Genomic DNA, 26,572 nt, shown 5'->3' with positions numbered 1-26,572 from the left:
GCGTGGAGACTGCCTGGTGTGGGTGGAAAGGTTGACTTTGCCCACTCTCTCACTTCACTGGTGGCTCTTGTGTCAGGAGTTCCTGGACTGCGCTCTGTGTAGTCGTACTGAGGCCTTGTCCTGTATTTCGTCCAAAAATTGTCATATGCTCATCTACTGCTTGTGAAAAAGTAAACTTTAAAAGGCAAATGTATGACCTTAGTGAAAACGAGAAAATCTGTCAGGGAAAATACAACCTCCTGGTGCACACTGGGTATTTCCAAAGTGTTTTTGCTGAGGCATAACTGGGAAAAACCAAAGCTTCTGACTTGATATACTAAAAATGCTGGTTATTAACATTGTTCATTTTGACCTACATTCATGTTATTCAGTGACAACTCTTTATGGTGTGGTGAACCAGAGTCTAGATTGATGAACGCTCTTCTTTAAGGAGATGCAGTTTGCAGTAATTTGAACTCTTGATTTTTAAACACCTTTTTGCTTCGGTCACGCTCCTGAGATTTTAGTGTAGAGCCAAGCGGTTCATACTTCAATACTACTGAAGGATCATTAGTAATTCCTCATTGTCCCTATAACCTTTGCAGATCTTGCCTGAACCTGCTTCTCTTTGTCCTGGAGGTTGAGGAAAATGGCTTAGAATTAGAGAAATATGCAAAATAATTTATTGCAGCAGTTCTATTATTGGTAGCACATGTGCATGTTCAGCTTAGCAAGCCTGATGCCACACACGGCTTTCCTCACTGCTCGCAATCAGCAGTACCAGTTACCATGACACCAGCCTCAGTGGAGTGGTTGCCAGCGAATATCACGGTTGCTTTTTTCAAGACACGTCAGTGTACTTGTCTTTGTCAGCTGTTTTGAAATTATTAGGATGTCTGCATGAGTACGTATTAGGTTTGCAGATGAAGTTATGAATAGGAGGTAGTCAGGGTAAACATTGGTGCCTAATGTTTCCGACCTAGTGCACTTGCCAGTATGTTTCTGGATTTCCGATGCAGACAGTGACACTGTGAAATCTCAACATGCCCTGATGGTTTATCCAGCTGCTTTTCAAGTGGGTGTTGGCTTGCTTAAGGAAAGCTAACTTTTGCAGCCTTTTATACTCATATAAGGTTTCTCTCTGAGCCTCGTAGTGGGTTAGACGTTTATACTAACTGTCTGTTTTAGAGGTGAAAAAAATTTTTGTTTAATCAGTGCATTTCTTTGTGTGGGAGTCAAGACCTCTGAAGGTTAAATTTCTTTGTCTTGAATAATGTAATAATACATTTTAGGAATACACAAAGTGCTGTCTAGGTTTGTTTTAGTGGTCGTGATCTCTATATCAAGCACATACAAACCAGTAATTAATACCACTGTTCGAAAGATGTGAATTCACATTAAAATAAGGTGGATAGCTCTTCAGTATCCGTGGATGCAAGAGGAGAATCTCCAGTTAGTTCATCAAAGGTCTTGATAAAATCAGTAAGTAAGGAAGTAATGCAGACTCACTTGTAATGATCGAGGGAAAATAGTGCGTATAAGTGTATGGAAGGGTATTACAGTCTTTGGCGTAAATTACAGATCAGTAAAATATTTTGTAGTGTTTATTCTTTAACTACTTTTAAAAAAACTGGTCTTCCCTATATTTTCTTGTAAATTTAACATATATATGTATGTTACTTTCAAAAAATGAATTTGCCATGCAGCTCTAGCTATATTTCCTTAAATAGTTTTTTCCCGTTTTAATATTTTTTTAAAGTAAGAACTTTAAAAAACATAATACATTATTTTCTACTTCCTGTTCCTGTTATTGGAATTCAGAGAGATTTTAGCAATATTAAATCCATTATCTTTACTTATTTAGTGAAGTCAGTGAAAATAAACAGAGGGGACAGCACTCTTGAGCTAGTTGGTTTTGATTGTTTGAAAGCTGTGTGGCCTAAGTTACTGCAACATGACATTAGTTGCTTTTAAATATGACTAATCTTAGAAAGGAGGTGAGTCTTATTGGTTGTGTCAAAATATCATTTTTTTTAGGAATATCCAAGAGTAAAAATTGGTGTTTTCATTGAACAACCCACTCCTTTCCTACCTAAATTTTTAGACAGATTATTGACTCTGGACTACCCAAAGGAGGCACTCAGTATCTTCGTTCATAATAATGTAAGTATGATGTTATTTTTGTGCAAAGCTTCAATTTTGGAAATTATGATATGAATGAAAGTGTGTGAGGGAGTATATAGATTCTATGTTTGTATATAGTTAAACTGCATAGGAAGAGATAATCTTTCAGAATTTGGTATGCTGAAGTGAAAAAAATACACAAACTAAATGAAATTGTGGCCGTGCTGACTGAAGTCTATTTAAAGAATCTACTGAGATTCTTTTAGTAATGAAAAAATTGTATTTTAAACTTTATGCTTCTGGAGGAAGTACTGATTGACATAAAACAATAGAGTAGAATGAGAACAGTTACAGTTGGAAGGAACCTACAGTGGTCATATAGGCCAGCTGCCTGACCACTTCAGGACTGACCAAAAGTTAAAGCATGTTTTCAACTGTTTTCCAATAGCTGACATTGGATTTGTTTTTCATCTTGTTGATACCCCAGTGCATTTATGTTTCTCTTGGTTCTCCTTCTGGTTGCCGTGGGAAAGACTGGTGTGGCTAGGTATATTTTGATTGGCAGTGCAGATGAGTTGCTTTTTTGAATATTTTTTAATGCTTTTTTCTAATTACCTAATGATCTGGTGTTGCTGATACTTCACCAGTAACTTCAGTATTGCTGTTTTCATGAATAAGGTGACAAGTGTGTGTAAGTCTGTTGGAAAAACAATGGACTGGAAGAGAAATGGGAGGGAAATATAATTCTGTCCGTTTTCACTTGGTGTGCACTACTGTTGATATTGTAGCACAAAAGGCCTGAGTAACAGAAGCAGAGCTTTTCTTTAAAGTCTTCAGTGTGCTTTTTTTTTTTTTGTTTGTTTGTTTTTTTATCATAGAGGGGGGAAAACCCTACCCAATATTTTAATTATTCTAATGTCAGCCATAATACACAAAATCTACAAATGAGGGTACTGGGCTGGAAGCATTGCGTGTGGCTGAGGTTTCTTAAATTAGAGGTAGGGTAATTAGAAATTACAGAAACAATCACTGGGACTACATTTTAAAGGAACAATGACTATGAATGTCCACCTGGGCACAGGTGACAGTTCCCTCTCTGAAGCCATTCTGGATTGTTATAAAAAAACTCCTGTGTGCCATGGAGGTTGTAGGATGGGTTTTGAAGAGTGTTAAATAAATATCCTGAAAAAGTATTGCATAAACAGTCTGTGAATCTTGCATCATTGGTCTGGAGTTACAGCTTTGGTTTGTATTGCTGATGTGTTGGATTCTTTTGCTAAAATTTTGGACAGAAGAGCTTCATTTTAATGATAGATATACTGGAATATCTTCAAATACTGTTTGCCATCTGTTTGGTTAGGATAGAATACAATATGTTCTTGGACACTATGTTTATGATTTCACAGCAACTTGTACTTTTAATTCACTATAAACAATGTTAACATGATTACAGGAGGTTTACCATGAAAAGCACATCAAGAAATTCTGGGAAAAAGCCAAGAACATTATCAGAAATATAAAAATTGTTGGACCTGAAGAAAATCTGAGTCAAGCAGAAGCCCGGAACATGGGAATGTAAATTCTAATTTATAAATCTGTTATAATGATGCATACACTAACGTTTTTTCATCTCTTATGTAGATTATTTTGCATCTTAAACACTAACAACTTTACATCTTAAGATACAAAAGTGGGAGCTTTTGTAGTAGAGCAGGATCTAGATATATGAACTGTTGAGTATTTTATGATTTCTGTCTAATATAAAAAGCTGTTGGTCATTGTGGAAACATCTCTCTGGTTTGGACTGCTTTGATAGTCTGTCATCTTGTCTTCTAATGAAGGCATAGACAATAGTAGGCTATAAAGATATAAGAGGGGTAAGATTATTTTTGTGTTAGTTTTCTCAAACATGAATCTATATTGAAACGTGATAAGCATAAAGTGTAAAGTTGAAATATTTTTATTAAAAAGAATACTATTGAAATAAAATAGATGGTACAATACAAAAAACTTTAATAAAAAGTTTGTGCAGGAAATTATATGTAGCAGTAATTTTTAAAAAAAATTAAAGCGGAAGCAGATGCAAATATAAATAGAAATTCTAATTGCAGAAATTCTTATTGCAGTGTATCTTCTAAAAATGTATTAGGTTTTATTCTTTTATCCAATACCTTTTCAAGCTAACTTATTACAGAGTGTTTTCACAAAATAGAATTACCTCTTGTATTAGGCATTAAACAATTGCACTTTTGTTGTCCTAGTCTCTCCTCCTTTTCTTTTTTTTTTTGTTTTTTTTTTTTTTTTAAATGAGATTACATTTCAGTAAAAATATATTTAAAGCTTGACATGGGCTTACAGGTGACGGAATTACATTTCTTCCTATGGTTCAAAGAGACAGGAATATCCTTTAGAAGTGCTCTAGCAGAAGTTTCTGCTTTCGGGGGGCAGGGGGGAAAGGTCTTACAAAGGCAACTGACTTTATCTTATCCTTGGCCTTGCTTTTTTTTTTTTTCCTTTTTTTTTTTTTTTCTTCATTTATACTAGGGAATTCAACTCTTTGGCTTTTAAACCTGACACTTGCCAGGCCCAAATCTGAACCTTGTATTCTGTGTCAGACCTGCCTGTCAATGGGTCTTTTTGGTGGCTGCAGCGCTGACTGCTACCACAAAGTTGCTCATGGCTCTCCCAGTATGTCCCTCAGTCAAATTATGGAGTTCTACAGACTAGGATCCCACCAAGACCGTGCTGTGGCCCTTGAGCAGGCTTTGTTCTTGCATAACTCTTCCACTCCCTTTTCTTCGAAATCTTCCATGAGTATCAGAGCAGAGAAATTATTTTCATAAGGCCCTGTTCTTTTATGTTCAGAGGTTAAGAGCGCAGCATAGGCTGTTCATGGCATCCACTGAAAGAATGAAGAACTGACTAGTCCTGAGTCTCCACGGTGTTCTTGGAAATTTGTTTGAATGGGGTTTTGTTGTGCTGAAGCCACTGGGAAACTGATATTTGGCTGAAGTCCAAGCCTCTCCATAGCCTTTCTAGGAAACACTACAGATATCCAGTGGTAGTGTAAGCAGCCATTCCCGTGTTTATAAATCATTCTTTCTGTATTTCCAGTAGTCTCTAAAGCAAATGTACTATGTTTGCAAACTTTTTAGTTGCAAAAGTAAAGTAAGTTGAAGTAGTCTGTGTTATGTGTAACTGAGGTGGAATTTCTGGAGTTGTCTTTTCCTCTTTGGTGTTATATAGGCACGGTAAGGCAGAATCTTTAGTGTAAACAATTCCTATACTGTTACTAAATCTCATGCAAAGATCTTTAAACGTGTCCTTTTTTGATGGAACCTACTGACTTATAATGTGATGAAGGTTTTAATATGATATATGGTCTTTGCTTGATCTGTGGATAAAAAAATAGTAATTTAAATGTTTATTTGCACAAAATCATTTAAAATTCTATTATGTAAGGCAGGGAGATAATCACACTTATGACGTGTGCCGCTGGATACACTACACTGTGATGTGTTATCCATTGTCTGCGTATAATTTGACCCATGTTGCTCCTTCTTTGAAAGGCCTCTTTATTAAAGTTTCTCTCCTAAAGAGATATGTGGCATATAGAGAAAAAGTGAAGCATAATGCATGTGAAATAAGACCATGCCAAAGTACTGACTCATCCAGAAAGTATGACTGTTAGTAGTAGGATCTTTCATGAGAGCAATGTAGTAATAATTTGGTGGCTCCTTTCAGTTTGTCTGAAGCAGGTTCAATTCATCCACTGCTTCCTGTGCACTCCTGGTCTACTTGGTTGCCCTTGTGAACGTCACCAGCTTCTCTGAAGCAACTGCATTTTTCTTTTCCTCAAAAAATCTAGCTCGGAAGTATGGGATGTTCATGGTAAAGGCAGGTCCTATAAACACTTATTTGCTTTCAACCCTTCAGCTGGCTTTGAACATCATAACCTTATTTGTTTCTCATTAACACTGCAATGGGAATAACTTGAAAAGAGTGATTCTTCAAACCTGTTTAAGGGCTTGATTTAGAGACTGATATATTCAGTCTTCTGATTAATTATCTCCTGCCTCTATTTGCATTATTGACTGATAGTTTTGTTCCATCTGTCTCAAACACTTGCTTTCTCTCTTTTTCCAGATTAGCTGATTTTAGTATCTCTCTGTTAATTTCTGGTAGATGTAGAATTCATTTGGTCTCCTCGCTTGCATATTTCACACAAAAAAGTCTATTCAGCCGCAGCAGCAAAACAGGCTTTGATTAATACAGTTCAGTGCCTAGTGACAGAATTAAACAAACAAACAAAAGGCAGAAGTTAAGCATCGAAGGTCTGATGTGTTTTCAGCAGAATACTTTTGAGTATATAATGCAGTTGGGTTAGTTTTCTCCTTACCTCTTTTTCTCTTTTTGGCTTAGTAAAAAGTGATGATAACTCACAGTGGTGTTCTCAGTAAATGAGGCTCTTATGTCAATATAAATGTGAGAAAATAACACTCTTTAATTTCACCCATAGCCATGCAGCAAATATCTGCCTACTTTTCTCATTCACATAAAGAATAATTGAAGCATTTACCTTCTTGCTACTTCTTGACTTGAAAGCCCTCTCCTGCCTTTGTGTAAGTCAGATAGGTGTTGGAAAAGACCTAAAATTGTGCAGTCAGTAAGACTTATTACAGTTCAACAATATTGGCAAATAGGAGAGCACAGCTTTCCTTATTGTGGGCTGAAACAGAATTAAATGGGAGGAAAATAAATTAGAATATAGAGAAGGAAATTTTAGCTGTATGTTATCTGAGTATTTTATCTGCACGTACATCCATTGAAACCCTAAAATAGCATTTCCGTGTCCTTTTTTTTTTTTTTTTAAGCCTTTGTCTGTGAGGGCTCTATTAGAGTTCTTACAGTTGGTTCTTTTTTTCTTTAAGAAAAACTCATTTGTGGTTTTGCCTTGTTTGGAGATGAGATTTCACCCAGCTGTTACAGAATTTGTTATGACAGAAAATGTAAGATAATATGAAATATGTTCAAGCAGTAACAGAAAGTGGGGAAATATGGGAATTTATCTCATTCACTACTCTGAGGTTTTCTTTATAAAAAGCTTATTTTCCATAATCTTTTTTTCCCCTAGTACTTATGGACTTAAGGATTTCTTTTTTTTTTGCGGGGGTTGTTTTCTACCCCTCTCAAAAATATTAATAATAGAACTAGCTAGGATTTTTCCTGAACTTTTTTAAAAAATGTGATTTACCTCATCTTTAGTGGGAATGTGTACTTTTTAATCAAAGTTTACATTGAAAGCTTTCGAAAGTTTCAGGAAGAATAGTAGAGAGTATCAGAGAGTTCAGCTCAAAATTCAACAGTGAGGTCAATGAATTTGAGGTCTTCTATGTGCTTTTTGAAAGTCAGAAGATAGTAAGGTTGTCTCTGAGCTCGCCCTGGTAGTGATAAATGGTGACACAGAAGCAGAAGGACTCCTTTTCAGCTTCGCGAGTAGGGCAAATATCTTGGCCATGGTTTTAAAGGAAGAGCCGGGATTAAATCTGTGTCTCCCAGTTGTCAAGTGATTTCTGTTGGTGACTTAGATTTTCTGGAACTGCTTCTCCTGAACACTTCAGCAGTTTTGGATTTCATCCTTCGATGGAGGAGGAACATTTTGAACTTTGAGTGTTGCAGAAGAAAACTAACTTCCCACCCATAATCTGATTTCAGTAGCTTCCAGGTGTGGTAACTGTGGTAACAATACTTCAGCCTGAGATGCAAAACTAAACTTCAGTGCTTTATCTGTTTTGGGGCTACATTTGTTTGGTTTTAAAGATAGGTGATAAGAGTTTCTTTATACTGTTGTGACTATCTGGAGAGATGCAAAATGTAATCCAAAGTGTCAGGCAATGTCCCCCAGTCTTTCGGTGAGTGTTGAAGACTTGTATCTGGGCACCTTATTTTTCAGAAGTCTGTCAAATGGTGTAAGTGCTCTCCTTTTGGGCTCACAGTCCATATTTGGAATTATATTTCCAACAGTTTGAGTGATATAAATATGATATATTGATTAACTGCAAATTCAAACTGTTCGTAAAAAAAAAGTAAGTGACTCAATGGTAAAGAAATGGAGTAGACTATACGTCTAGCTCCTTGGAATATCTCAGTGGAAAGACTGATAAAGAGAAGAGCAGTGACACTTTCCCTTTTCAGATGAGGTCATTGTTCCAGATGGCCTTGTGATTTGTAAGCAGAGTTAAACATTGCTCTGATTGCAAAATACTTTAAACTGATCTGCTGAGCTTCACTTCACACTTCCAACAAAAATCTTGGTCTTCTACTAAACTTTTGTTAATCGTTACATCGAAACGGCTTTAAGTTATGTACAAAAATAGAGTTTTCTTTTCATTAGTTGTTCTTGCTTTACACTCCACATGCTTATAAACTAAGTAGATTCAAGGTTTTAGCCATTGAATTTAGATTAGGATGTGTATTACTATATATATGAGTATTGCTAGAAAGCACTTTCCACTTGTTCCTTGCTACAATCTGGGTAAACATAATAAATAGTTTCACATATCATAGAATCATAGAATGGTTAGGGTTGGAAGGGACCTCAAAGATCATCTAGTTCCAACCCCCTTGCCATGGAGAGGGACACCCTCCACTACACCAGGTTGCCCAAAGCCTCATCCAACCTGGCCTTGAACACTTGCATGAATGGGGCATCTACAGCTTCTCTGGGCAACATGTTCCAGTGCCTCACCACCCTCAGAGTGAAGAATTTCTTCCTTATATCTAATCGAAATCTACCCTTTTTCAGTTTAAAGCCATATAATCTGGTATTTCTACATCTGGAGAGGTTAGCATACACTGTAGGAAGGCAATACTTTAAAGCATGAGAATATCCAGGATTACTTTTATTTCCTTGGGAAAGCTACTTGGGCAACATTGAAAGCCTAAAGAGAAGATGCATGAATTTCTTAAGAGTAGGCTTGCTTCATCAATTTTGACAGAAACTTCTACAACTCTTTTTCTGTATATCTGAAACTGGAAGTGGTTTATGGAGATTTTTATTAGTGACCTTAAAGTGCTCAGGCAAAAGTTCTTCTTCATGCTTTAAAAATAAAGTTTTGCCATTTGGTGATGCAGTTTTCAGTGCTGCATAGAAAGAAATAGAGGGGAAAAAATGAGGCAAAGTACAGTCAGAATAGTAGCCCTGACTTTTGGCCTTTTTATGTTTATATGCATACATAAATATAAATATATATATATATAATATATATAAAAAAATATATATTATGATGTATTTTCAATATTCTTGGTTACAGTGGTTGAAGTTAGAGGTTTCATATTGTAGGTGATTTGTGCTACAGCTGAGTTTCCAGACTATTTAAGGCAGTGATGCTTTCAAAGTGTTCTCAATAGATTATTGAATGAGTGTGACTTAGACCAAAACTTTTAATTTATTATTTTGTGTTTTGGATTACTATGTGAATGAAGAACAGAAGGATTGTCAACACTAAACACATTGGACTAGTTCTAAAAGAATTCTTTGGCTCTAGATTTAAAGAAGGGGGGGAGGAAGGCAAAAGTTGAAGGACCAGACATTTTAAATTATGTAATCAATTTTCCAGTCATGTTTGCCTACAACGAAATCTGTTCTGTTTGTTTTTTCATATTTTCATAATTAAAAACATTAATTCCATTCATATTTTTGTTAGCAGCAAAAGGTTTAGCTGCTTTTGAAGAGGTGCTGGCCAGTGTTTTGACTGAAATCCTGGGCTGGCATCGAGTCTGTCAGTCTCTCAGGGTTAGTTTCCTCATTAGTAGAATGAGGACAAAGATGCTGAGTATTTTTGAAAGAAATTTAACATCTAATGTCAAGTGCAATATAAAAAATCAGGTTGCTATTAATAATTGCAATTAATGCTAATAATAAAGCTACATGTGAATTGTGTTTAGTAGTTGTAAAGTTTTGAACAGAATAGGCCATAAAGGCTTAATTGCTGGACTGTGTTATGGCCAAAATAGAACCTCCAGATTTCAACTGGGGCAATTATGCGAGAAAGTGCTGATTAAGGAATTACTGTCGTAAAACCATGTATACATAAGATAGAAAACTGTCAGTGAAGGAGATGTTAAGTCAAGCAAAACCGGAAACTGACCAAAGATTTAAACTATGGGTGTGTGTCTAAACATGATGACTTCGGCAGTAGCAGGAAGACCATTTCTATCATTTTGATATTTAAAAAATTTGGCTCAAATCATTACTACATCTTTAGTGGTTAAGTTTCAAGAGGAAGGATTGCTTAAATTTATGGAATAGACACGCTCCACCTTCTCCTGTGTTTCCAACGAAGTCATACTTCTAAAATCCTTTGAACAGAATGAAGTTTGAACAAGAAGGACCCAAAAGGTGTTGATAATTAGTAATCCCTACAGGAGACAGTCGAAGTGCTGAGTGAAGTGCTGCATTAGGTAGTGGAGGGGAACGGAGGAGGAGGTGGCAGGAAGCCTTGACTTGTACGTAGCCTGTCACATCTGCCGTTTATCAGGTCTCCTGAAGTGACAGCGATCTTTTCCTTTGCAGAAACCAATCACAAATAGTCAAATAATGTGTAACTTAATCGAAAACAGTTGGTTTAGACATTTTAAAGCAAGAAAGTAAAATAATTTTAATGTTTCAAGCAGTTACAATGGAATTAATGCATGTTCTGTCAATAACAGTGGAGAAAATAGGCAAGATCAATAATACTATGTGTGATAGAAAGCTACTGCTTGTTCCAGCTCCTCTGAAAGTGTATTTAATTTACTATAATATCTTACTATTCTTTTGGCATAGGAAAGCTGAATTGATTATACCAGATCTTAGCCTAGCAAGTGTACCCTGCCAGAAACATACAAATGTAGTCTGTGTATCTTACTTTCATATTTACAGTAAAATGTGGCTTCTGCTTGGTTGAAGCTGTCTCTTGAAGGTGTGGAATCTATGCAAATGACTTATTCTGCTGGAAATAGTGTATGGGACAAGTTCAATTCCTTTTTCTAATTTCCGTTCGCCATCTGTGCAATTGTTTTATATTCCTCTTTCCTAACTGTGTTATTTTTCTAGGTCACAGGAAGACTAACAAAAGGTCTTTAAATAAAGTTAATGTGTTATTCTTCATAGTTTTTGTCTTACACTTTCTGTAAGGTTTCAATTACTATTCAGATCAACAGATCACATCTGTAGCATCTTTGCCCAAAGACAGTGTTACGTCTGCATGCAGTTACTCAGTAGAGAGGCTTACTTAATAAGCTCGTACTTCGCTATTAAATGACTGTACTGATATCCAGCTATGTAAATTAGTGGCTTGATTTTCCCTCGTCCCTGCCTTCATTTTTCATTAGGACAGTGCATAGTAGCTGTTACTGAACTTGGTAAAGGTTGGAGATCACTTAGTTTATTAAAAGAAAGATATAAGATATCTGACCCATGTTTTTAAATCTTCTTTTAATCACACTATTGTAATCTAAAGACACCTTTCTTTTACTATTCTACACTGCAGAGGGCTTTTAATGCAATGTAGGAGTAGAGCACTTGGTTGTGGTTTGGTTTTTTTGTGTTCTTTTTGTTTTGTTGTTTGTGACTCTTTTCTGGACATCTGTGAGTTAACCATTCCTTTTCATCTTTTTAGGGACCTTTGTCGCCAGGATAAAGCGTGTGACTATTACTTCAGCATAGATGCAGATGTCGTGCTGACAAACCCAAAAACTTTAAGAATACTGATAGAACAGAACAGGTGTAGTATATCTCTTGATTTTACAGAATTTCCTCCGACTTGAAGGGATTTTCTGGCATCCATCCGGAGGAATTAAGATCCCATCTGTTCTTGCAGAGTTAGATCCTCTTTATTTACTTGTGGTATTTGATTGCCATGGTTCATAACGGGCTCTGAGGCCAATAATTCACAAAACGTTTTATTCCTGTCAAGCAACAATTCCTAGTGTGACTTTCAAATGCCTTTTTTTTTTTTTTTTTCTCTCTCCTCTTTGACTTTGTGATGCGTTTTGTCACTACACTATGGTTGGTATTTTTTTGCGTAACTGAAAATCAAGCCACCTCTGATTTATAGAAATCTTCGCTTCTGTTACACTGATGTTGTTTCTGGAAACTGAATGCTTGGATTGCTGTTTCTTCCAGCTAAAGTTCAGAATAGCTGCTCTGAAATTTGAGTCTTTGGCATTTTAACCACACTATACTTCATACTGAGGAAAGCTGGTGTATTTTGATGTATAGTCTACGTATAACAGTTCATATTTTCTTATTCAATGTGTCGCTTCACAGAAAGATAATTGCTCCGCTTGTAACTCGTCATGGGAAGCTTTGGTCCAATTTCTGGGGTGCTTTGAGCCCGGATGGCTATTATGCTCGATCAGAAGATTATGTTGATATTGTCCAAGGGAACAGAGTGTAAGTAATTGTAAGCTAATTTCTAAAGTCAAGACACCCAGTATGGCTATAAGCAACATATTCTTATGGTTTTGTGCAATCTGGTGTTCCTGAAGAGCTTAAGTTAATTTTATTGTTTAACTTTTTCTATTTCATAGGAATGCATTTGTTTTCTTCTTTTTTTTTTTTCTTTTCACGTTCACAGCTTGTATAAAAAAGCAAAGTGTTTAACACCATGAGCTGGTATTAGTAATGGACATAGCCCTTACTAGTACCTGTCTGATTGTGTCTGGTTACTCTAGCAAGGCATAGTACAGAAAATGGCAAGACAAACAAATAGCAAACCCCAAACGCTGTATCCCAGGGACCTCATTCAAAAGAAACGATTGTTGCATTCATCAAATAACTTCTTTGTCTCTTTGGGGTAAATGTTTAATCAACTGAACAATTACAATTTCTTTATGTGTTCCTTCCTGATCCCAAGGAGCTCTTGAGAAATACTTTTTTTCATATAGCCTTTCGGGTTTGTCCTTCCCCTAAATGAATGCTATTTAAGTTGTTCTAGACTTGACTTTCCCATGTGGTGATGCCTTTTCATTGCCCTGGAAGAACAAAAAGGTCTGAAACAGGTTGTTTGCTTGAATAAGACTGGCTCATTGCCGGTTGCACTGAAAGATGTGCTTGTGGCTCTGGGAGGGAGGAAATCTGCAGAACAAGCATTTTGGCAGCAATACTTTTTTGTTGATATTGGCCCAGCTGACATAAATACATGGCCTGCTATGGTCCGTGGGTGTGTGTGAGAAGGTCAGACCAGCTGTGTGAAGCCTCAGTGAAGTTTTTAAACTCACTTAAAACTCTGTTTCAGAATTACTTTCTTCATCTGGTAGTGTAGAATGAGTTTGATTGATTGACTTAACCATGGAAACATGAAGTACATTTGTAATTAAAACTCTTTGGAGAATTTGACCTTTCTATTTTTTATAACAATATTTCTTAAAAGTTGAGTTACTGCCTACGCCTACGTTTGAGATGTCCACGGTGTCCAGCTGTAGCTTTTCAAATGTCTTGGGAACCTTTCAGCTTCATTTCCTTGAAACTTGCATAGTATTGTTAGCAAATACAGAGATGCTGATTTGACAGAATAGGCAATAAATTATTTTTCATAGCTTTAAACTATTTGCATTTGTGTTTTATTACAGTGGAGTATGGAATATTCCTTACATGGCTAATATATACTTAATTAGGGGACAAGCTCTCAGGTCGGAAATGAAAGAGAAGAACTATTTTATGCGTGATAAGTTGGATCCCGATATGGCTCTCTGCAGGAATGCCAGGGAAATGGTAAGGTGTATCCATAACGGCTTGCTTTTAAACACACACAGACTTCTTTGCGTCCTGCTACACTTGACTCCTTCACTTTATTGATCTTGGATATTATATTTTTACTTCTAATTCTAAGTACTGGCCAATTTTTGTGACATAGAACACTTCAGATGTATTTCTTTAAATTATTGAGAATGGAGGTTTTTGCAAGGCCAGTGCACTGGTGCACTGACTGCATGATGGTTTTTATTTAAATGCGCAGAAAATTCCTATTGAGGTGAAAACACCTTTCTTGTTGGCGGAACCTCAACAGGATGAAAGGGGGCTCAACTTCTCTGCTGTGTATGACTTCAAACTTATCAATGCGTTTACAGCATATCTATTTTGCACGTTTTTGTACAGTGTGAAACTTCTAGCAGACTGAGTTGGAATATTTTGCAATTTTATATTTAAATAGATATATATTTGAACTAGTGATGGACAGTGTTGATATAAAAAGGCTGTGATTTATGAAATTGTATGAATCTTGGGGAGCATGAATTACTCATTAATTTTTCCAGATTAATTAAAATTGTATCAGAAATTTGTTACTTGCATTAAGCCATAAGTAAGGAGAGAAAACTTATTTGTACTGTAAAAATATGAATATGTAAATCCACATTTCTACTGATATTTACACTAGTTTCAGCACAGAAACAAATAAGGCCTAAACCAGACCTATTTCCAGACACTATAGCATTGAAAAATAATTTTGCTGAATTGAACAAGAAAAGTTGGCAAGTATTAATTTTTTTTATTCCCTCATAACAAGGCATGATCTCCTTTGTTTGTACTGATTCTTCAGAACATCCCCGTCCAATTCTGTTGTATTCAAACCTTCTCAGCATCAGTTATTGCAAACCTGTGCTTCCTGTGCGCTCGTTAAACTAATCTGACTGGCTCATCAGAAAATTGCTTTCTCTTTTCCTCTTTCTCAGTCTGTGCTGTAAGACGGTCTGGTACATGCTTGATTTTGTATTGCAGCAGATAAGAAGGGGCTGGTGGAAACAGCTTTGACGTGTATTTATGAGCTTTGCTTGGAGATGCATGTTGTCTGTAAAGGCATATCAGCTTTTGATCAAAGGCTGCTATTTCCCTTATGTAATTGTGGAAACCTAATAGTAGTTGGAAAAAGAGAAAGAGATTATGTATCAGAAAACTGATGTGATGATTCTCCTTCATTTTAGACTTTACAAAGGGAAAAAGACTCCCCTTCTTCGGAAACATTCCATATGCTCAGACCCCCAAAGGTGTTGCTTTATTTTTTTTATTAATTAGTTGTTATTACATGAAGTATTATTCTACCACAGGAAGATACTTCTCCTCTGTTCACTTACTCTGATGAAATACTGCTCTAGCTTTCTCTTCAATCTTCTAAGGTTCAAGTTTTCGCCAGGGACAGGTTCTTCATGGCCAGCTCAAAAGGTCTTAGAGAGGCTCGTTGTTCCCTCAGGGAGGTTTCTCAGTGCCTCTGAGGTCAAGGCATACTGAAGCTGTGCTTTCATAGCTAAAATTGTTTCAGCAGTCCTAGGAAGGACTAAATCTGGAATCACTAGCCAGGCCCCCTCCGTGATGACACATGGCAGTTGTGAAAGCTGTTTTTCTTGCCCCAGACCCTCCTTATTCTCCCTGCTGCAACTATATTATGAGTCAGTAAGTTCCCAAAACTGGGCACGTGTTTAACATAATTATCTTTCTAACAGTTCAACTGTTTTTCAGACAGAAACAACAAAATAGCTAAATAAGAATGTCATAACCTGCTACAAATCTAAAAGTCACAAACACTTTTGAAATGAAGTTTTAGTCTGAAAAACAGTAAACTAAGAAAAAAAAAAAACAAAACACAAAACCTAAATTTCTTTAAAAAGATCTATTTTCTGCTACCATTCTAATCAAGAGGGTTTTGTTAATATCTTCTGTTAATAGCTTGATAACAAAACTGTGTCTTACCACACTTGGTATCTTGCACATATTTTGCAATGTTTTCTTAGGTGAACATGTGTCATAGTGCTCAACTGTTTTGTACCCTGATCTGAATATTCTTTTATGCTGTATTTGCCAATATCTTTTTATTTCAGGCCAATTCACCAGGGGATCATGTAGTGAATTCTCTGAAATAAATTTCTTGTTCTGACTTCCATTAGCCCTTTTATTGTTAGCTTATTCTTCTAGGTTTTAATCAGAAACTAATCCCTAGGTGTTGGTTTTCTCATATGAGTATTTTCAGTTTGAGAACAGGTGCTTCCAGAGTGTCTGCTTAAGTTTTCTGGAAAACAAATCAACCAACCAACCACTTCTCTGTTTTTTTCCTTTCTATAACTGCATGTGGGTTTACATTATGAACAATATATGTTTTGGTTTAATGTGTTTAGAAAATAAATTCAATGAAATGCTTGTAAATAAGAAATTATGGACACTAGTTTGTGATTAGAATCAACCATTTGAAAATTAAAAATACTAAATGAACATCATGTGTGTATATGTATGTACAAGTGTCATACATTTTATGACAGTGCAGGCATAAACAAACAGACTTTTTAAAAACATCATCGTGCCAAGATGGATGGATTTGCTAATGGCATTTTCTCTGCTTGGTATAGGGTGTTTTCATGTACATTACCAACAGACATGAATTTGGAAGACTTATTTCTACAGCGAATTACAATACATCCCACTACAACAACGACCTCTGGCAGATATTTGAAAATCCTGTGGTACGCATCTAATTACTGATGAAACAGTTATTATAATACATAATTTTTACAATTTTTTCTAAAGGACTTGGTATTTAAAAACTCTACATGGAGAACACTTGTTGTTTATTGTGCACCAAATACTGGTTGTGTACTAAAAGATGTTCTTGACCACCTGTCTAAGCAAATGACAATATATCGTAACAAGCCAACTGATGATCAGAGTAAGGAGTTGGAGATGCCACCTGGGTCTAATAAGTTTCATGATTTTTGACATGATAAGAAGCAGTTCGTTTATGGGTATAAGAAATTGTTTCAAATGCTTTCAGTAGAGCAAACGAATAGAATACAAATTATTTTGTCACATATAAATTAATTTGTTCTGGTTTAATGCTTTAAAATATTTTTTTTTAGGACTGGAAGGAAACTTATATAAGCCCCAACTACTCAAAGATCTTCACTGATAATATAGTAGAACAGGTGGGTATAAGTAGTTTTCTTAGAATTTGTGGGACTGACTGATAGTAAGTTGGTATACAGTAACTATTTCCATGCAAATGCTGTTTTGGTCTACAGCTGAACAGCTTTTTGATGTTTTGGATCAGAACTGAGTTGTTGCTCTTTTGAAAACTAGATGAATGGAGTCCAAAAAATAATTGCAAGATTGCTCAGAGTAATGTTGTTGTCCAAGTAATTGCCTTCTCCAAAATACAAGATGTATTAGCTTATTTATTTGAACTAGCTAGTATCGCTAGCAGAAGGCCAAATAAAAGAGCGCTGTGTTTTCTGATATCTAGAGCTTGCCTTTTACTAGACTCTTTCCTCAGGGTGCGCCTTTCCCTATAGATTCTCTAAGGTCTGACGACCGTGAATCCAAGGTGAAGCCTTTTGCTGGATAAGAAGAAGTTTGGGTTTTTTTTTGTCTGCCTGGCTGCTCACTTTCATGTAACTGATCTGGACAGAGCACTTCTAAGATGATAATTGTACCAGTGTTAGATGATCAGTTCTGTGACAATTAGGGACAGCGATTGTAAGAACTTTGCTTCCTCAAGAAGCTGGGATAAATTGTTTTTGTGTTTAAAACAATGTTAAGTGTAAACTTTTTCTTAATAGCTTGTAATGTAGAAGGTTAAGGTTGTTGTTCCATCCCTTGTTTGCTCTAAATATGTGGGTACCCTGACACAGCTGTTAGTGCTGGCTCATGGCTTATAAGGTAGCTTGTAGCTTTTGCTTCGTTCTGTGAGAATGTGCTTGTGGATCAAGACAAAACTTAAATATTTATAGTATCTGAATCATGGCTGAGATGAGAACAGCTGATATTCTTGAATGACCAAGCAAAATTAAGATGTCCTTTTTTAGCATTTGAAAATATAAGATAGCTGTTAAAGCTTAACTCCACTAAAAGAGATGAATGTAGTTATTTGATTTTTGGTTGTTTTTTTTTTTTTTTCTTTTATCTCTTAATGCTTTTGTAGCCATGCCCAGATGTGTTTTGGTTTCCCATATTTTCTGACACTGCCTGTGATGAATTGGTAGAAGAAATGGAACATTTTGGACAATGGTCTGGTGGAAAACACCAAGTAAGTGTCAGCCTATATAAACTTCACCTCAGGGTACCTTTATGACAGTAACTCAGCGAATTGCAACAAACAAATATTGTAACAATTTCCAATGACCAGAGACATCTGCTTGGTGGTGTAAAATACTTAGTTTAGTCTACCATATAGCTGCTTATTCAGCAGATTTAGAGACTTTCCTCAGTTAACCTTGAAGTAGCAAATTTGGATGCTAACAGTGGTGCAGTTGCTGCAGTAGTTACGTGACAGTTATCCCAGGCTGATCTTGGATATCTGTTGATAAGTGTTCAGAGAAGTTTTGTTTACCTCTTCAGTACTGATTTGTCAGACTTGTCCCCCTAGGCAGTTACCCACAAATCTTATGAGCTGTTGTGTTTGCAGAAAGTTCAAGGTATTCATTAACTACTGCTAAAATCAGAGGAGTGTTTGTGTATTCACAAAAGTGGTACCTTGGATACGAGCTAAATTAGTTATTATTTTACTGCAGGGGGGAGCCCCCAGAAAGGATTTTAACATAGTTTTATCTTCATATTTGAACATTTGTTACCATGTCAAGTTGCGGTCTGTATTTTCTTGATCTGGTATAACTTCAGTTGCATCTGCATATCAATAAATAAAACCACTACCTCAGGAAGCCCTTATTGGCAGGCAACACATCCAAATACTGACTCACCTTTTAAAAAATTTCCAATTTTTGCTCATTGATAGCTCAGCAGTTGTTTTTTCCAGAGCAGTTAGCTGTGAAATTACTGTACAGCAAGCTCAATATATGCCCACTAAAGCATTGCTTTGTTGCAGTTTTGTGATTCTGCAGATTTCAAATAAATGTTTGTAGAAGTGCCAGAAGCATTCCATGTCCATGTTTCAAGGCTGTTTACGGTGTTTTCATTAGGACAGCCGTATTTCTGGAGGTTATGAAAATGTCCCAACTGATGACATTCATATGAAGCAAATTGGACTGGATAATGAATGGCTACATTTCATAAGAGAGTTCATTGCACCGGTAACACTAAAAGTGTTTGCTGGCTATTATACCAAGGTATGTCTATAAATTTTTTGCAGATAGTTAGTGCATGGCATGAGTAATTCTAAGCATTTTATTGAATATACCCTGTTTGGTTTGGTTGGGGAGTTTTATACATGCTGTAGCAGTAGTTATAGATGAATGTTTTTGTTAACTCAACTTTAAACAAAAAAAAAAAAAACAAAAACCCTGTGTGTGACTTGGAAGTTCACATGTTGAAGTCTGATTGTATATTTTGTTTCAGGGGTATGCTTTACTGAATTTTGTTGTAAAATATAGCCCTGATAGACAACGGTCACTCAGACCTCATCATGACTCCTCTACATTCACAATCAACATCGCTCTCAACAAAGTAGGAGAGGACTTTCAAGTAAGTTGACAGCTTACTGACTTAAAAAAATGAATTTTGAGTGTCTAATAGTGTTTCTAAACTAGAGCCTATATGAATATACTTAAAGACCATGTTGAAAAGGAAAAGATGTGTATCACAAATTGGGATATATTATTTCTTATATTTTTTGACAAGTACTAAATTTGCTCCATTGCAGGATCCAGAACTGTTGATGCAGTCAGGCTGAATCAGTCAAAATGGTTTCAGATGGTGGAGGAGAAGGGGTTTAAAGAAAAACTTAGGAGACATTAGTCATTTAGTTTTTAACATTTCTGAAATGCTTCATTTCTGTACAGTGAAAGCCAATTTTTCAAAATACTTAGTCTCAAGTTGACTCAAATGGCACAACTTTTTTTTTCTTTACAACTTTTTTAATGATTCTTTTTTAGATTAGCCACAGAATGAATATTTTCCATTGTTATTCCTGTTTGTTTTCTGCAATGAGATATTTTCTGTTTCGATATTGATTCAAATAAAATAGACCTCAGAGTACGGAGACAGGCAGGGCAGTGGCAGTACTATCCAGCTTTGACTAGCAGGGCACTTAACCTGGTTTGTTTATAAACCTGTATTAATTAGTCCTACTTAACACCTGTAAGTGTGTTTCTCAAACTTACTATTTTAGAAAACACATCTTCAGTTTGAAAGCAACAGCCAGATTAATTTATTTAAGATTTGTTTAAATGCAATCTTCGATAGGGTTGCAGTCCTGGAACGGGGCTTGTGAACATGATTTGCTTCTCACTGGTATCATCTACAGTAAAGCTACTGAAGATCTGTTTGTCAGAGTTGTTGCTTGAATGAGTTGTTATACAGGGAATGCTAAGGCAAAGCAAGGGGAAATCTTTGATTCCAAATGCATGTCTGTTATGTATTGCTCTGAAGATGGTGTCATTAAAATAACCTTGTTAGTGGGAACAGTAAAAAAAAATATTGTAAACAGCCTATTAATAATAGCAAAATATTTTAAGTTGTGGATAAATAAAAAGGAACTCAATTAAAACAGAAGGTAAACGTCGGGGTGTTTGTTTTGTTTTGTTTTTCTGCAGGGAGGTGGATGTAAATTTCTTAGGTATAACTGCTCCATTGAGTCTCCCAGGAAGGGATGGAGTTTCATGCACCCGGGAAGACTTACTCATTTACATGAAGGACTTCCTATCTTGAATGGCACAAGATACATTGCAGTATCATTTATTGATCCTTAATTTTATTTTTTTTTTTGCCTTCTTCAGCTGTGTTTGATTCTTTACATAAACATTTATTTATAGATTTCTCTGAAAGATGGTGATAAAAGAAACTTTAAGTTCACTGTTCCTAGACAGCAAAGTTACTTTGGGCTAAAAGAATGAAAAAAAGAAAATGTTCTGAAATTGTTGAAGATTTCTCAGTATCTGCTCTGAGCCTTGGGTCACAAAGTAAACATGTCCTGCTTATTTTTCCATTCTGCTGTCTTAGAGAGTAGGTAAAGAGGGAAAATGGAAAAGCATTTTATAATGAATCCTTTTCTTTGTTGAAAAAAAACCCCAAACAACCATAGATACAAAATTACCTGAAAAATTTATTGTGGTTTTCTTTCAGTAAAGTGTCACAGCTAAAGTTTTTGTGATGTGTATATTTGGTACCAACCAATTAAAAATCACAGCATAAAAGCAAAATCCATTCAATCTTGTATACAGTTGTTGGGGAAAAGTGATAATTCCATATGCTGATATATTCTGAAGGGAAAGCATCTCAGTAGCCTGTTTTCTTAATTCATTTTCAATACTGAAATGTACATCTTCTGAAGAAAAAATGAATTGTGGAGATGGAGCAAGGATTAAATAATGTAGCTAAGTAAAAATAGTTTATAATTTGTTTTAAAAATTAATCCTGTTGAAAATTTACTTTTCTGCACCAAGTGACCTTCATTTAAAATTAGTTATTTTTCTAAATATGTAGAGATTTTAATTGCACCCAATTGATACTGGAAATTTGATGTTTATTTTCAGAACGGTGGTAAATTTTAATAATAGGATGTTTTATAAAGACAATTTTCTACTCTTACTTAAAATTACTTGAATTTTGTATCAGGAGAATGAATTTGTGGCAGTCTGTCTTTTAAAGCTAAGGATCTTAACTTGCCGTTTAAAGAAATAGGTTTAAAATATTCCTACTGTATCTACTGTTTGTAATTTAAAGAAACTTGAAACAAACTATCTCAAAGTCTACCGTGCCAAAATGCACAACATGTTGGAAAAACTTGTGAAAAATAAAGGGTAATTTTAAATTAATGTAACAGCTTTTACTTGACTGTATTAGGTAATTTCTTTGCATGTTGCTGTTGATCTTACAGAAATTATATTTATTGATGGATATTTTTAAAGGAATTGTAGGTATATTTAGATTGGAGATTTCTAAGTGTTGAGTTTTAGCTTATTTAGTCTGTTACTGTTGAAAATGTTTCTTATGTGATTTGGTGCCTGTGTACGTTACAGAAAGTGCATTACACTTTCAGAATGATTCCAGCAGGATGGATGTTTCTTGTTTTCTGTACCAACCTTCCTTTTTTATGTAGAGGCTTTTCGATGATCTAAACAGTATTTCACTTTTCACCTGCTAATATTTGAAGAAACTTTTATATCACGTTTCCTAAACAGAAGCTTTATTTGGAGCTGAAAGGATCGGGAGATGAGTTTAAAGATTATTCTGTTCCCCAAAATAAGCATGCCTGCATATTTCCCTGTTTGGCTGTTTTAAGGAGTGGTTGTAACCGTACTCAAAGTTATGCTAAAGCAAATACATCAAGATGTGGTAACTTGAATAATATAGTAAAGTGGACAGGCTTGAAAACGAATGGCTTTTCACAGCAAGTTCTTTGCTTTCTTTCCATTTTTCTTTACACTGTCAACTTTTCTCCATTTCAGGCGAATATTTGGAGGTTGATATCCCCTGACTTTGTTTCTAGACGTGGAACACCTCTGCCTTAGTGAGCGTCTCTATATATGTAGCCTGTGCTTAAGCAAACTTTACAGACCAGAAAATCTTCAGGCCTTCAGAATGAAAGCAGCCTTTGTTAATCACTTTTTTTCTGAGCATTTGCCTGTGGTCTCTTAGGCTAGCTCAGAACAGAATAATATTTTTACCACTGGATCAGCTACAGATAGTTTACTGTTATGAGGACCTTTCTTGGAAAAAACCCCACAAAAATACAATCCTGTAACACATAGGGGAAGTTCTTTTGCAAAATTTTTTGTGTAATACTTACTGTTAAATTTGTCTGTTTAAAACTATTTATTCTGTCATGTAGTGATACGTAATGCTACATTTACTGTGCTGCATGTTTGTTGGAAGGGAAAAATGTGTTTACCATGCTCACATTACTAAAATTATCTTGTTTTTTCTTTTGATGGAGTATTTTCAAAGGCTAACTACCGCCTTTCAGGTGGATGGCAACATGTATGGAAGTGTCCTGATTAATTTCTCAGGAACTGACAGATACCGGAAAAAAGTTTTGTACATTTTTTTCTTACCGGTTCACAGGAATTAATTCTGAAAACCATGCTGTACTGGTAGCATGTGAGTACATAAGCTCACACAGGCTAAAAAGAATTGTCACTACTATGAAATTATTTTTCATTTTCATTACTTTCAAAACACTTAAAGACTCTTGCATCTCCTAACAAAGTTTGGGTTTTGGGCACAGAAGCAGCAACCTTTAATTCCAGCAGTGTATGAGAAACCTCGGGAGTACAGGGACATAAAGGTGCTCTGCTATAGATGAGACATTTTAAAAGTATTTGCTTTCTTCTGCCTTTATCTAGCTTTATTTTTCGCTATTAAGTACTTGAAGAGACTGTGGTGTGGGTAAAGGGTGGGAGAGCAGTATAGGCAAGAGAATTTCTTAATATTTTTAACCAAAAGGAGACTGAGCATAGCTTGGTTTTATTTCATATTCATGAACTATTCTAACTCTGATACTTCTGAAAAATGTTCAGGGCATTCAGTAATGACGTTAAAGATTAAATGTGTAAAACACTGTGCAACAAGTAATTCCAACATGTATTTGTCACTTCATTTTTTTTTTCCCAAAGGATTACTGTTCCAGTCTTGTTGTGAGCTGATCAGAGTAAGACTCAAAGTAAAGTCCAAAAAGAATATAGATTTTCAATGAGGAAATAATAATGAAATCTATTTGATTGTACCTTTTTCTTTTGTAATGGCTTTTCCCCAACATCTCCTATATTCATGGAATAAATGTTAATTTAATACAGGGCTTCCACAACAGTTTCTCTTTTGCAGCATATAAGAAATAAGGAGACAATGACATTTAAAGAGATGGAGAAGTCTAGAAAAGACCCTTCCTCCCACATGCACATACTTGTTTTACTTTTGTTTTTCTGCTTGAAAGAATTTTTTCAGATTTTTCTTTTCAGCTACCACGATGAGTTTTTTAAAAAATATATGCGTTTCGGTTTCTTTTGATTTATTTCTGATATGGTACCTTTAGTGGGTTCCGTTCTGAAAGTGGTAAGTATTTTTTCAATCTTCACTTCCCTGAATCCTCACTTTCTTGCATGGCAGAGTAGACTGCCCTGCTATTTTTGTCAGTGAAAGGGAACACAATACCTGTCTCAGCAGCCCCCTGTGACTGAGGTGTCAGATATATTACTTGATTTTTTTTTTTAATTATGAGATTTTTTTTTTTCTTTCATAGCAGAGCATGAATTAGAGGGCAGAGTCTTTACAAAATGCGTTTGTAGAATTGATATTGGCAGTCCTTAGAGCTGAGATTTGCACTAGTAGAGTTAACTGTAGAGTTGCAGGAATAAGTAATTTATTTATGACTGTCAGGAAGTCTCAGTTGTTCTGTTTTTTTTCCTCTAGCTGCTGCCAAGAAAGGTGGTTTCTGACAGAAAGTTAGTTTCCAGCCAATACTAAAACTGAAATGAGAATTGATGGTGCAGGATTTTGTTGTACCCAAAAGGTGGAAGTGTCACTTCAGATGACTTTCCAATATGGTTTCCTGTATCTTAATATAGCAAGTTACTCTGGGTCTAATGAAGCAGATAGTCTTGCTCAGCAGTACTGAAGAACCTTGTTCTTGTATATAAATCAAATGCTAAAAGGAATTCGAAAGAGATGCTTTTATCATCTTCAGTGAAACATTTCATTTGCTAGTTGTATTATTTTTTCTTTTTTTTTCTTTTTCCCACTGTAATTATCTTCCCATTTGATATAGCTTCTAAGATCTGTATAAATACATCCCACTTGCAGGATGATGGCTGTCTTTTAGTACTTTTTGGGGTGGGGAGGATAGAAATGAGGATGGGTGGGTCAAAGCTCAGGAAAGCTCAAAATTCACAACACAGAATTGCTTCTGCAGCTGTTGGGACAGAGCTGTGCAGTGTGTTCCTCTAGCACCTCGATCCTAAACAAACAGGAGGAGGTCTGGGAAGCAGTTGATATCCTGATGTGATGCTAAGGTTGCTAAATGTAGAGATGATCGTCCTTTTTCTCTTGGTAATTTATTGCTTTTAGAAAGTTTATTTTATGGATTGAGCTTCACTTCAGAAAAGCTGTTTTGGCTGCAATGCCCCTCGGGATTATTTTGCACAAGAATCAAATGTGAGATCAGCTATCTGATAAAAGCATATTCGTTTTAAAGTATTTAACAGAGTAAGACAACAGTTCAAAAGTAGGATTTCACTCAACATGGTTACAGCCTTTATTGGTGTCAGCACAACTTCAGAAGTAGCAGAGCTGAGAGCCTGGCCAGCGTGAAGGATACCGGCCACATGGCAGGCAGCGCTTCAGGGCGATGCTGTGCCACCCGGGTAGTTGAGTTTTCTTGAAAAAGCTCACTTGTGTTTTGGGTCCTGATTATTGTTCCCTCTGTACTCGCCTGCTCCACTTACTACTGGTTTATAGTTGTTGAATGTCTCAGAATGCTTGAAGTTGGCAAGGGAGATGTGTAGTAACATAGTAACAAATTTATTCAAGTCTTTTGGCTTGAAACTAGAATTTTTGTATTTCCAATAATTTTGCTTAGTTGTGAAAAGAGTTGCTCAACTACTAATGGCTTTGCACCATTTTGTTTCTGTACTTTTATGGGAGTGGGGAGCAGAGGGAGAAGGAAGGTAGCAGAGCAGGTTGAGTATAAGCTACTTCCTTAACTGCAACATCTGTAGTACAGATGGGGCACGAAAACATTGCACTTTCACAGCTTCACTTGGCATGCTAGTTACTGTGAGCGATATTTTAAGCCCATGAGATGGTTTGCAATACTTAATAGCCTAAGACATCAGGACCCTTCAAAGTGGGCTGGACTGACACTTCAGGCTTCAAGGTTTCTCAGATTTGGGTTGCTAATGTCTTGCAATGCATGCTCATCCACTGGCAGTGTGTAAAAGGAGATTTGCAACCTTACTGTTTTTTCACTTTGTTTTTAGAGTAATAATTTTTTTGGTTTTAATTAAAGTGTATTCTTCCAAGCACATAAAGTAAATTATCTTCTCCATGTTATATAGCAACAGAACTAGCAGAATAATTGCTCAGCTTTTTGTTCCTTAAAATAACTTGTTGACTGATAACAATTCTGTAAAAGTAAGGAGTGTTCAACCGCTCTTGTTAGTATTTGAATGATAGGACTTTCTCCATTCTCCTGTTGTTTTTTTTCCCCAGTCTTCTAACTTGGGCATGATGGTGACTGAAGGCATTTCTGTAAGAAGTGGTGTCCCTTAACGAGTTCAAGTCTTGAAAGCACAAGGCCATTGCAGCTTTTTAAAGGAAGGTTCTTCAGCGTGAAATAAACACAATTCATGAGAAATTGAGGCAGAAAGTATTAAGTATAAGCTGCTAAAAGCTAGTTTTTATCTTTGGAAGTACTGGGTGAATGTAAGAGGTGGGTGGGTGCATAATGCAACAATGAACTTCTGGCATAGCCAGATTTAGAGGCTCTGAATCACTTTTGCAAACTGTGATTCAACAGTGAACTATTTCAAGCATTTGGTCATTCTTTAAAACATG

The 26,572-nt window shown here is 35.9% G+C and overlaps 1 protein-coding gene across 1 annotated transcript in view; it reads left to right on the top strand.

The window, feature by feature from the left end:
- PLOD2 (procollagen-lysine,2-oxoglutarate 5-dioxygenase 2) overlaps positions 1-20,772 on the top strand; it is a 62,261-nt gene extending 41,489 nt beyond the window's left edge. Inside the window, exons 11-22 of the mRNA XM_086618615.1 lie at positions 2,017-2,142; positions 3,557-3,678; positions 11,766-11,870; positions 12,416-12,541; positions 13,720-13,861; positions 15,070-15,132; positions 16,483-16,596; positions 16,990-17,055; positions 18,051-18,155; positions 19,045-19,191; positions 19,421-19,546; positions 20,617-20,772. Of these exons, the coding sequence (XP_086474741.1) occupies positions 2,017-2,142; positions 3,557-3,678; positions 11,766-11,870; positions 12,416-12,541; positions 13,720-13,861; positions 15,070-15,132; positions 16,483-16,596; positions 16,990-17,055; positions 18,051-18,155; positions 19,045-19,191; positions 19,421-19,546; positions 20,617-20,772 (1,398 nt within the window). The remainder of the gene's footprint in view (positions 1-2,016; positions 2,143-3,556; positions 3,679-11,765; positions 11,871-12,415; positions 12,542-13,719; positions 13,862-15,069; positions 15,133-16,482; positions 16,597-16,989; positions 17,056-18,050; positions 18,156-19,044; positions 19,192-19,420; positions 19,547-20,616) is intronic.
- Positions 20,773-26,572: the final 5,800 nt, after the last annotated feature.

Source organism: Tauraco erythrolophus, chromosome 11 (genome assembly GCF_009769465.1).
Source record: "Tauraco erythrolophus isolate bTauEry1 chromosome 11, bTauEry1.pri, whole genome shotgun sequence".
NCBI classification, from domain to species: domain Eukaryota; kingdom Metazoa; phylum Chordata; class Aves; order Musophagiformes; family Musophagidae; genus Tauraco; species Tauraco erythrolophus.
Note: the sequence above shows the minus strand (reverse complement) of the source record. Positions and strands in the feature narration are given on the sequence as shown.